This window comes from Juglans regia, chromosome 12, assembly GCF_001411555.2.
Source record: "Juglans regia cultivar Chandler chromosome 12, Walnut 2.0, whole genome shotgun sequence".
NCBI classification, from domain to species: Eukaryota; Viridiplantae; Streptophyta; class Magnoliopsida; order Fagales; family Juglandaceae; genus Juglans; species Juglans regia.
In genome coordinates this window covers 13,637,213-13,650,296 of record NC_049912.1, presented here as the reverse complement: position 1 = coordinate 13,650,296, position 13,084 = coordinate 13,637,213, and the positions used below count along the sequence as shown (strand labels likewise).

At 35.8% G+C, this 13,084-nt stretch overlaps 1 protein-coding gene across 1 annotated transcript; it reads right to left on the bottom strand.

The window, feature by feature from the left end:
- Positions 1 to 552: 552 nt before the first annotated feature.
- On the bottom strand, positions 553 to 13,084 carry LOC108992391 (protein FAR1-RELATED SEQUENCE 5-like). The gene is made up of 4 exons (XM_035683290.1): positions 12,944 to 13,084; positions 11,667 to 12,088; positions 1,698 to 1,922; positions 553 to 964 (listed from the first exon to the last, which is right to left on the bottom strand). Coding segments are annotated over exons 1-3 (630 nt in total). The 5' UTR covers positions 12,945 to 13,084; the 3' UTR covers positions 553 to 964; positions 1,698 to 1,715.

Below are 13,084 nucleotides of genomic sequence, written 5' to 3'. Positions count from 1 at the left end.
TGATCCAAATGATCTTGGCAAGTTGTGAGATAGCTATGGGTACATCATGTGTTATAGAGATTGAGTATTGTTTTGCGTCATTTGGACTCAACAAGGATTTGGAATGCTTAATCTGATGCGATCAAATGAGTTGGAGTATAACGACACTTTTAGGGATGTTTCCCACTATGTGCAAGTGTGAGATGTAATAAATGAGCACCCATAGTGGGTATCCCATCCAATTCATATACCCATGAAGTGGCTTAAAGAGCCTTGATAGCGGGCCTTTTGAAGGGATCATGATTTTGTATATTTTTGGTTAACATCAAGGACTATTGTTCTGTTTGCGGTGTATATATATATATATAGGACTGTTGTTCTCTTTGCGGTGGTAAAATATAAACTATGCTATTTTAAATTATAACATAGGTATATAACGTGTAATTCAAAAGTCTAATCATAATTTGTGCTAATATTGACACTTTCTAATTAATTTGTACGGTTCATTAAGGCATATTGATTAGATTCTAATTTAATTATGCATAATATTTTCATTTAATAGGAGAACAAAAAACAGCTCCAATGGCATATCGTGAGCAAACATGTTACAATTGTTTGGGATTACATAAATTGTGGGGTCATATATATTTTTCAAATACAACCAAATTCACTATCTCAACAGATTGGATTATGACAATCTGCAAAAGAAAGAAAAGGAAAGGAAAGGAAAGGAAAGAAAATCCATCTCAATTCTCAGAATAACTATTGCACTATATAATCACAGGCATGTATCACTAAAGAGATGAGGAACTCATCTTCTATCATTTAAACAGGCCACCAAACCCGCCATTCTTCTTCCTACATGCTACACCCATTTAAAAAGGGAATATAATATTTCAATGCACATCGTGGAGATCAATACCAAATCAGGGCAGCTCCATCCTCACTAGCATTATACATCTGTCATTGTTTCTTCTTCCTATCACTGCACTCGCAAAGAACATGAAAATCAGATTATTTTCAACTTTGACCTATTTCTTCTTCTTTTTTCCCCTACTAAATTTCACATTGGTGAAGGATATGAAAATTAATACAACTGTAACCGATCTACAGAAATGAAAACATGTCAAACTATGGCTAGTGTATGTGTAATCAAGTGAATACATGAACTGGACCAGCTTTCTCATTCTTGTATTGGGGGGGCAGGTGCAAAAACAACCCCCCAAAACATCACCCACTTACTCTTTATATTTTTAATAATTTAGATGTATGGAGCTACAAATCACATAAAGCTGGATTCTATTATCATTTGTCTCCATGCAAACGTGAACTATAAGTTTTGAACAACTCAATTTACAGGCCAAAAAGACGACAATAGAAGAAATAAAAAAATAATATATACTAAAAAAAGAAAACAATATTATTCTAGCATGTATCTAGTAGAATAGTTATTCTAAACACGTCAGTGTATAATTTGAGTCAAGTACATTGCAAATACCAGAACAATTATTGATTTGTTTTGACTACACAAAAGACCATAGAAAAGGCTTCCTCTCACTTACTAAAAAATCTAAATGAATTAATGAAGGGTAAGAAAAACAGAATTCTATGCTAGAAATGACATCCACATAAACATAGCCAAAGTGACAAACATATCAAACACAGATATGAAAATAAATGACACACCCAATTGAAGGTATGGGTGCAGAGGTACGTACTCTATAAGACGATGCTATCTATATTCTATGGTGTAGAAGCTCCTGTTCTATCGACTCAAATTCTTTAAGGTTTTCAACTACATTTTGTACTTTCTTCGATAACTGTTGACTGTGCTCTTCAACAATTTTCATGAATGCATTTAACTGTTCTTGGTACGTTGCACATAACCGTTTCTTATTCCGCAGCTCAGCAGTTAATTCCTGGATTCTTTTGTCCTTTTCATCCTACATAATAATGCACAAATTACTTGATTTCTATCAAAACTGATAATCAACAGGATTACTAGTTTAGATTAAGCACCAATTCAATAGGATAATCTCAATGTCAGATTTCTGTGCACGCATATAGACAGGACAGTTATTATATATTGAAATAGATGTACCCATACACATATTTGTGCATGTTTCATAACATTTCAAAAGATCGAATGGTAAAGAGATGAATTCAACAACATGAGACCCCAAAGGTTAAAGTGGCCAGTCATCTAGTCAAACAGTTCAAACATTTAGCTCAAGTTAGAGAAATTATATAAAAAAAAAGTTGATAAAATTATGGAAAATATGGAATATACTATATTACAAGTATCAAAAGATACTTGCTATAAAAATGCTTGCAGACAAAATTTCTCTCCCATTTTCATTAAATGTGTCATGGTATCTCGATGCATAAAAGTGTCAAACCCAGAAGTATCATAACACTGCATAAGTATATCATGTTAGTTCGAGGGTTGCCAACGTGTCTTGCCAGTCCAACAACTTGAAATTATGAAATGTGTAAGCATACAATATTATTTTTTTCTTTGAAGTTCCAACTTCCTTGCATCGTAAAATATGCATGAAATATATAATATCAGTTGGGATCATCCTAAATTTAGTGGGCATCGCTTAACAGCTTGAAGATGAGTATCACAAGACGATTCGGGAATAATTTGTGGATTATCAAATTTTTGGAGGGAAGTGGGGTGAAATGGCCGATCCCTTGTCCATTTTTATTTGATCTTGTCAATGCAGGACAGCAAGAGCTTTGCACAGAAAGAGCTATATCAGATACAGGACAGCTCTGCATGTTTATCTGATGTAGGATACTTTTCAGTATCAAGAAAGGTTTGATTGGAATAGGGTGGTTTTATAGGAGCTTAAAAAGTAAACGGTTCAAGAAAGGAGAATAAAATAAAAGTGGGTAAAGGAATCTCTCACCTTCTAAAACATCAGCCAAAGCTTTAAATGTTTCGTTAAGAGTTGTGGCCCCATCTCTGCACTCAGATGTTGACAATGCCTATTCATTTGTGACTTAACAGTTAGTGTTCGTATTTCCTCTCTTTGATTCATACCCTAAAGCTTAGCAATCAGACACTCCCATTTGGTTTGAGTTTCAACGAGTTTCAATGGAGGCCACTCAATGTTACTTGGTATTTTACTAAGTATTTAAGTGTTAAGTGTCAGAGTGCTCCAATATTAAAGGCTCGATATGGTTTTGTTGAACCAACATGTTACCCATTAAAAAGGAAGTATGACATAAAATTATTACTGGTTCAAAGTCTTTTGAATTTTTAGTTGAGAAAGGCATCCCTATAGTAAGAATATATATGAAAGACAGGGCTGGTTTGCATGCTGTTTCACTGGGCAGTTCAACTATTGACTGGCTGTTGGCATCTATGGCTTCTCTTCCCTGGAAGGATGGAGAGAATGGCAGAGGGGATTACTAACTATACCTGAAGGACGTGCGCAAAAAGGGTGGTTAGCATTCGAAGTGGAATTGAGAATGGTTGTAAAACACTTACAAACTGTCTCATTTCACGACTATATGTGTGTTCCACCATGGAAGCCATGCAGTGATGTATCAATATTTGAGAGGAAGGAACCCCATGAGGTGACAATGGAAGTTCTGAGAGCAACAGTCAATTTTTGCTCGTATGATGAGGCATCGAAAGGGAAAGGACCAAGCTCCGCTCTTGAAAATCTGGGCAGAGGCAGAATGGGTTATATGGAGGGTTGCAAGTCTATCAGGAGCAAAGTTATATGAGGTGACTCATAATCACAGGCAGAGGAAATCAAATCTTCTGCAAGTCATCTCGAGTCAGCAGCTATTGGGATTCTTGGTGCAGTGGATGGAATGTCGAATTTCAAGGTGATGCTTAGAATGATCATGTTGGGCTTCGCATTTCCTGGGTCACAGAGTGGGCTGGTTATGAGAAGAATACAGGTATTTTTAAATAAAACTTGGGCTTTTGGATCAAGCCCACATCGACTCCCTTTACTATGAAGCCACAACCAAAAGCTCAGTGGGTGCCCAAGTTGCAGATAGAGAAAGGGCCATTTCTGTGGGCAGTCCACAGAAATGGACATTTCATGCTCAAAGTATGCTGATATGGTAGCTAAGGCCCCCCGCGTTTGGATAGTAAAAGTGTTTCATTTCATCATTACAACTTTCTCAAATTCCTACACAAAATATAATAAACAATTCAACTTTTTCAAATCCCAAAACAATAATAATATTAAAAAATAATATTCTAACAATATTTTATTGAACTTTCAACTTTTATCTAAAACCATCTCATCTCATCTCATCTCACTATCCAAACCGCACCTTGAGGCTTTGTTTTGTTTCATTAGTGCCCACTATCCATGTAAGTATTACTATGGTGGTTGCAACAAAGCAAGCAATCCCCTTTCGTCAGCAAAGAGCAGCTCACTTGGGTGGCTCTTGGTGCTGTGAATAGTCCTTCATTGGCAAGGGTGGATGTAATGCCCCAAGAAAGGCCCAAGCCACATGTGGGTTCATACTCCAAAAGAACTAGTCAATGGTACAATTGGAGCCTCTTGGAATCATTATAAGAGCAAGAGCTTTTTCCTTTCAAGTAATGTAGGATCTCATACACCACTTATAGTCACTAATATGGGAATATGGGGTATTGCAACCTAGCTCTGATACCATTTGTAACACTTAAGAGAAGGCCTAAGCCACACCTAGGCCCATACTCTAAAAAGACTAGTCAATAGTACAATTGGAGCCCCTTGGAATCATTGTAAGAGTAAAAACTTCTCCTTCCTAAGCAATATAGAACCATTCACCACCTACACTCCCTAATATGGGGTATCATAGCGAAAGATGGGTTCCCTTGCCAGTTTTCTTCCCATCCCCACTACCACCATCATGCGAGAGCTAATGGAGAATAGAACCATACTAGATAAAGGTAGGAAGGCGATTAATTTTGCAATGGCTTTTATGGATGGCATTGACATGAATAGGTGTGATGCACATTATCTAATCTCCCAAGTAAATAGGCAAGTAAATAGGCATAGCCAAAGATTAGATAACGTACTTTTAATCAGAGTAATTCTTCCCCCCTTTCGACAAAATCATTTTACAACCAGCCAATCTCCTCTCTATTTTCTCGATCACTCCATCCCAAATCGACAAAGATTTATAAGGAGCGCCCACGAGAAGGCCTAGATATCTCATAGGGAGGGATGAAATCTTGCAACCCAAAATGTTGGCCAAATCCATAGTATTCAAAACAGGGCCCACTAGAACTATTTTTTACTCAGATAAATTGACTCTAAGACCATAAACAACTTCAAAACATAACAAAAGGGCTCTCAAAGATCGAAGATGATCTTGATTAGGCTCATTGAAAATTAGGGAATCACCAGCAAAATGAATACGAGACCTTTAGGCTACCAAGAGAGACCCCACCCACCAAAAAACCCGACAAGAAGCTCCCATCAACAGCCGCTTCAATCATTCTACTCAAAGCATCCATGACAATAATAAAGAGGAAATGAGACAAAGGATCCCCTTGTCTAACCGTCAAAACATATCCACTAATTGGAAGTGCACTTTCTTGATTTGTGTCAAAAGAGGCTCTCAGAACTTGATTGGATCATTTTCCTTTTATTCATAACTCTATCGGCATTCAAGGGGGTTGGAGGTACTTTAAATTCGAGAATATGTGGTTAAAAGCATAAGGTTTTGTTGACAAGTGTAACGTCCCATTTCTTTTGGCCTTAGAAACATCATGAAATCCTTTCGGGATTTCACGAATCGAGCAATCGATTGGGTTTTAGGCCGTTAGCATAATAAGATCCCGATCCACTATGGTGACAGAATTTTCTTTTTTATTTAATTAAGACACTTAGGAGTATAATTTTACGAAACGAATTGCACCATTAGACTCATATGAATATTTAGGATTTTATGGTGCAATAAAAAATTCAAGTTTTTCAGGTGAATAAACCCTTCAGGAGAGCACCACTTGGCATCTGGTTCAAACAGTTGTCAAATCACCTTGTAAAATGTGCAAATACACAAAGGATCACTAGATACTTTTAAATTAGACACATGGCACAATCCTAACCATCCACTTGGAAACCCCATGACACTTGTCAAGAGGAGGACAAAGTGTGTAAGTGATGGAGTGTGAATCAACCTTGTCATCATGCTCTCTTACACCAATCACTATTCCATCCAACCAAACCCTATTTGATGAAGTTTATACATGATTATATGCAAGTTTATGGTATGATTCAAAGCATGTTAGAATTTTATAAAATGGTTTTACATGATCTTTGAAGTGGTAGGAACCGATTACTTCAAAACAGTTTTTGGTTTGCTGTAGGTTGCGATTTTAGCTTTAGGACTTTGATTCATGGCCATGATTTTTATGAATCTTGTTTTTAAAGCTTAGATCTATGGATAAAGATTGAGTTTTTGAAATTTTATGATTTAGATCTTTGTTGGAATGATGATGAAAATGCAAGAGTTTGATTTTAAGCATGTTATTGAGGCTCTCGAGTTCAATGTTCTTTTAAATGAAATATTTGCCATGACATGCTAGATTTGATGCTTAGATCCAGTTAGAACTTGCATGTGAGGTATATGGTTGTATTCTTTCAAGAGTTCTTGCATGAAAATCAAGGATCTAGTCACTTTGTTTCAAGTCCAAAAGTATGCATGTTCGGTTTCTAAGTTTGTGATTTTTGGTTAATTAGTCAAGCATGGTATCACTTAGGTTTGAATGATGAACATGTTAGGAATGTTATTTATGAACTTTTAAATTCATTGGAGTTGATATGTAAGTGTTATACCAAGAACAACAAGTGTTGGTTTTATTTGACTTAATCTTGATGTTTTGGCTTTCTCTTTGATGTAGTGAGTCCAAGTTTTTATGAAATGTGTGATTTAGTGTTTTAACATGATTTTAGAACTAAGGATGTGAATTTTTTATTGCTAAATTCGGTTTAAGCATGTTAGTGTGTTAAATGGCCAAATAGCAACCAAAAAATTATTTTTAGCCTATGACTGAATTGAACAAGAGAGAGATCTCATAGTTGGGTTTAGTTTTAAAAAACTATGAGTTCATATTTCGATTTAGGATGAAATTTACATAAGAAATGTTAATTTTGGTAAATTTTGGAGTCCATTTGCAAATTCCTTATTTTTAAGGTCAAATTTGTAATTTCCAATAAGTGGGTAACTTTGCAAATTTGGCCCTAAATTAGTAAGTTTTATTTTTATGAGGATTAAGTAAGATATTCTAACCCTAGAACGTACCTCATTTCAGCTTACACTCTTTTTATGCTACACTTACAGAATTACACTTACATATTACGTTACATTCTGTAAGTTAGCTTCTAACTTATTCTCGGTATTTTTATATATGTACGGTGGTAAGATTGCACTGTTCATATTCATGTTCATTTAGGCATATTATATTGTTTATAATATGCTATGTCATGCCATCCATTACTGACATGTTATTCTTTTACATGCCATGAATGCCATGTCCATCATATCTGTTACATGACAGAAATGCCATGTAATAAGCATTAAGCATGTCATGAAATATTTCTAAGTCATAAATGTGTCTTTTATTTTATCATGACCTCAAGTGCTAGGATGGGGAGTTATCCTAATGGAACTCCTCTGTCCACTTTAAAGTGTTTAAATTGGATGTGGAATGCCCTGAATTGATGAAGTACAGTAAACATGCTTCGAATGAGACCTAAGTAACTAGTTTCCGGAGCGGAGTAAGGCAACCAACGCCGATAGTGCCAAAATTACACGTTTACAAGTACAATTATCATGACGTATTCACAGCTAGTGCAAGAGCCTGTGATGTGATGCGATATCCAACAAGAGTACACGGCCCTTGGGGAGTCGTAGAGCATCCATTTCAAGTAAACAAACATGTATATGTAACAAAGTCTCATGTTCACGCATACATGTCATGTTCAAGTCAAGTCATGTTATGTTCAAGTCAAGTAATGTTATTTTCAAGCCATGTCACGCATGTGCAAGTCGAAGTCACGAAGCATACATGTCATATTACTATCATGCATGCCTATTCATACTGTTGGTAGTTTAGGAGCTTTACTTGCTAAAATTTTGTAAATCTTACTTAGTAGCCCCAACTACCATTCGCCCCAAAATGGTAGACGATGTCTTAGGGAGCTGGGGATCAGAACATGACCCATTGGATGAGGTTGAGCAGGCCAGAGAGGACGCTCGGGGAGCTTATGGAGTCGATCCTCCAACTCTTGGATTATTTTTTGGAGATCATTGTCGAGTTGTGTGAGCAGCTTAGTGTTTAGTTTAGCAGTCTGTATATTATGTCTGTACTTATTGATTATAGATTTGTTGGATGGATGTTGTATCTTTTGATATGTGAATATTTATGAAAGTATGTTATGTTTTGGGATTTAGCATTCTAGTATATTAAGTATTGCTAAAAAAAAATTATCCACTGCATACTGTTAGATGCATTCTAGGTGCACAGCATCCTTAACTGTCATGAACGGAGGTATGTGAACTTGTGTTGCATGTCCCAACACTTCAAGCTCTGTCAAATCCCAAGCGAAGTTTGGGAGCGCCACAACAAGCTTAGACAATGATGGTATGAAAGAAAATGGATCATTATTTGAAGGAGAGAAATTAAGAGAAAAAAAATAGGTGGCGAAACATCTAGAAGGAGTTGCTTTAAAGTGAGAGGTATATGAGAGGCAGAAATGAAGGGCAATATTGGTTAAAAGACGGCGACACATGTACAAAGCTTTTCTATCGAGTAGCTAATTAGAATGTCATTGGGATGCTCTTGGTTGATGTTTGGTCTCTTCTAATCAAATTGAGATTAAGAATAGTATTGTTTAGTATTATGAGCAGCTTCTTTTGGAGCGGTTTGATTGGAGGCCCAAGCTTAATGGATTGGGACTGGAGTCCATACAAGAAGATTTGGTCATACAGTTTGAGAGGCCATTTGAAGAGACTGAGGTCCCCAATGTGGGAAAGAGTATGATTAGTGAAAAAGTGAAAAAGCATGGGGCCTAGATGGCTTTTCTATGACTTTCTTCCAAACTTGCTGGAATGTGATTTAAGAAGACAATACGAGAATCTTCCAGGATTTTAGAGATTTTAGACATTACAAGAGTAGATTAGTGACAAAGCAATGGGCCCAGAATTCCTTGCTAGTTGGTTAAATAGGCTTATCGACAAGATAATTTCAAAAAGCTTGTGAGCATGCTAATTGGAAATTTCTATACCATCTACTTGGGAGAAGTGGTTTTAGGGAGAGATCGCAATCGTGGATGCACATTCTATCACTTTGGTGCATGATTCCATAGTGGTGAATGGCACTCCAGCTAGTTTTTTCAGTAGCTCTCGTGGATTGTGACAAATGATCATTGTCATCATTATTTTTAGTTCTTGTCATGGAGGCTGTCAACTAAATTTTATCAGTTACTGTTGATAGAGGTTCTCTAGCTGACTTTTCTTGCAAATGACTCCATAATATTTTTGTTGTGTGAATTCAGGCCACATCCGCTCATTAAGGGCACATGTTTTTGCTTTGAAGTTGTTTCTAGGTTGAAACCAAAGTTGCCCAGGTCAGAGTTGGTCCTGTGTGAAATATCCCTAAGGTGGATAGCATGGCTAGCTTATTGGGATGCAAGGTCTCATCCTTGCCAATGAAATACCTAGGTCTCCCTTTGGGAGCCTCTTTAAAGGCTAAAGGCATGCTTGGTAATGAGATGAGATGAGAATTCTATGAATAGTAGTGAAATGGTTTGAGTCAATATGTTTTATTGAATTTTCGGAAATGAGAGGGAAAATTTTGAATAAAAATATTATAAAATTAAAATATTGTTTGAATATTACTTTTTAGTATTATTTTTATTTTGAAATTTGAAAAAGTTGTATTGTTTTTTGTGTTTTCTTTGGAAGTTTGGAAAAGTTGTAATGATTAGGTGAAAAAGTTGAAGATCTAGAATTGAAAAGTGTTTTGTGTTTGAATGATGATTGGGAAGGAAATTATGAGAAGTTTTGAGATGTTCATCACATCTCAACTCATCTAAGTGTCTAAACGTGGCCTAAGGGCTCGTTTGGGAAGTTAGATAAGATGAAAATTTTGTGAATAGTAGTGAAATTGTTTGTGAATAGTAGTAAAATAGTTTGAATTAAGATATTTTATTGGGTTTTGGGAAATAAGAGAAAAAAAAGTTAAATAAAAATATTATTAGAATATAATTTTTTTTTATATCAGATTGGTGCTTTATGTGCAAGAGTGATGGGAAGTCAGTTGATCATCTCTTATTACATTGTCAAGTGGCCTGGTGTTTATGGCATGAGATCTTTAATAGGATAGGGGTGGCATGGGTCATGCCTGGAAGAGTTAGGGATATCATGTGCTGCTAAAGAGGTATCGGGGGAAATGCCCATATCGCTGCTATGTGGAGAATGATCTTGCACTGCATTATGTGGTGCTTGTGGCTGGAGAGAAACAAGAGGTGCTTTGAAGACATGGAGCATTCTGTGGATGGGCTGAAAAGATTTTTTTACAATACATTACTTTCTTGGGCCATTATTGATACAATGATAGGCTTACTACCTCCTACCACCCATTTACTACTCCATAGTGTATTAGAAACTTTTATTTTTTTTATTATTTTCTTTTAAGTATTTTTTTAACATCCTTAATCATTAAGAAAAAATTAAAAAAATATACATCATCACTGATAGTTACTTCCTTAACCATTAAGTAAAAAAATTAAAAAAAAAATAAAGGGAGTAATAAATGGGTGGTAGGAGGTAGTAAACCTATCACTATTTTTATTTGTAAACGAACAACCTTCATGATTTGCTTGTAACTCTCACTAGTGCTTGGATGTAATTAGGCATGTTCATTGTATGCTACTAGTGTACTTGGGCGATGCCTTATATATCAATAAAATTTTACTTTTACCTATCAAAAATAAAAGTATATAATTTTTTTAATATTATTATTGTTTTGAAATTTGAAAAAGTATTGTTTTTTGTGTTTTGTTTGGAAATTTGAGAAAGTTGTAATAAATAGGTAATTACTAGATGAAAAAGTTGAAGATTTGAAATTGAAAAGTTTTTGTGTTTGAGTGATGTTTGGGAAGGAAATTATGAGAAGTTTTGATATGAGATGAGATCATCTCACTTCCCAAACAAGCCCTATGTCTATTTAGGAAGGCATGATTGAGAAAATTGTGTGAATTGGGTATCCGAACTATGACCCATGTACTTGGGCTTTTGCCTATTCTTATGATCAATAAAATCTTATTTACCAATAAAAAAAAAACAATTCACATCACGGTAAAATGATCCTCACTTTATTTAGTATATTTTTAAATTAATATCCAAATAGACTCTTGCATGTAAAGACCTCTTTTTCTCTCCAATCCCTAATTTAATATCGCAGTATTAATGCTTGCAATTCTTCCCAAAAAACAGTAAAGAATATATGCATATTATGTGACTTCAATTGTATAAGCCAGATAAAGAATATGATCTAAATCATTAGAAGAATAAAATGCAAATTCTCACTATTATGCATGTGGATAAGTAAACAAACCCAACAGGACAAGGTACAAACTCCTGAGCAGGTAATGGAGTGAAATAATGAGAAAAATACTGCAGCACTTAATTACATAAGAGATAAGAAAACTCACCATCGTTTGACGAGCTTCACGCGGGGACACAACAAGTGGGTGATTATGGTCCTTTACAAATTTAGTTATCACCCATTTTCCAGACTTATCGTACTTTACATGAATCATTGCCTTGCAACCTTCCCTTGTGCTTGGCCTTGGCTTTCTAACTGGCCCAAACTTACCGCGGATGCTAACACAATGGCCCTCCTTATTACATCCAAGCCGGCGGGCAAGAATTTTCCCATCTCTTTCAGAGCGACGACAAGACATCACACGCATGACAAATCCTACCCGACGAGCATAGTCATCATAGAATATTTTGGCAGCATCTTCGGATTCAAATTCCATACCCTCAAATGGCTCTAGAATCATATCCCTTTCATAGAACAACTCTGCTCCAACAGAACTCTCCACAGTGCTGGCCTGCTCATCAGGATCCACTGCCACACAACATGATTTGCCTATCTTTCAAACCCACGCAGCAATCTCATATAATCTTGAAATACAAGCCAGGTCATGCAAAATCAAAACTGAAGAAGCATTCCAGTCATTGCCAACAGAACATGCGAGAGTAAATATTCCAATTTCTGACATTTCAATTTTGCTGCCTTTGATTCTTGATTGAAAAAAAAAAACAAAAAAAAAAAAACAAAAAACAAAACAAACAAACAAACAAAAGAACTAAACAAGAAAAACAACATACGCCTATATGTGTAAACTTTCATAGTAAACCAAGTAAAGCGTACAAGGAATGATTGGTATTTTCTTTTCTTCAGAGAAACCAACCAGAGCAATAAATGACTTTCTTTGTATTCTTTTCTTTTCCACCGTGCAGATCAGTGCTAATTTCTTAGGCAAATCATCAAGCATCTATTGAGCACACCCAACATCATACAAGTAAACTTCAAAGGTCAAACACGAATTACAATTAATTATTCAATCTTCGTAAACTAAGACATCAAATATCACATGAAACTAGAAGTCAAAGAAATAAAATAAATTGAAATTATAGCACATTTGACACAGTGTAATCAGTTGCCAACTAACATTATGCAATATCAGTACAAATGAAAATAAATCACCTAATCATACAACACCTTCCAGCAGCCCGAATAAGCGAAACCCATTGAAATTCATGTCTTTAATGCCATAAATTCACAATTTACCTATGAACTTGGGTAGCGGATTCAGAGACAGGTAGACCACGAAAAATGGAGAAAGAAACTAAGGGATTGAATGGGATGGAGAAGAGGTCACGAGTATTCTTAGAATTTCAAGAAAGAAGAGTTACTTACTTGATTTGTGTAATCGACGAGGGTGTTCGTGCCAGTGAAAGGAAGCCTGAAGGCTGAGAGAGAGTAGCTGGCTCACTCCTAATTTCCTGAAGGCCAACTTTGTAGACAGGATTTCTAGTCTTTTGAGTTTGGGGTCTGGGG

Coding starts and splice junctions, on each gene's coding strand:
- LOC108992391 (XM_035683290.1), bottom strand. Junction 1,923..11,666: donor GTGAAGCTCGTCAAACGATG/GTGAGTTTTCTT, acceptor ATTATTATGTAG/GATGAAAAGGACAAAAGAAT.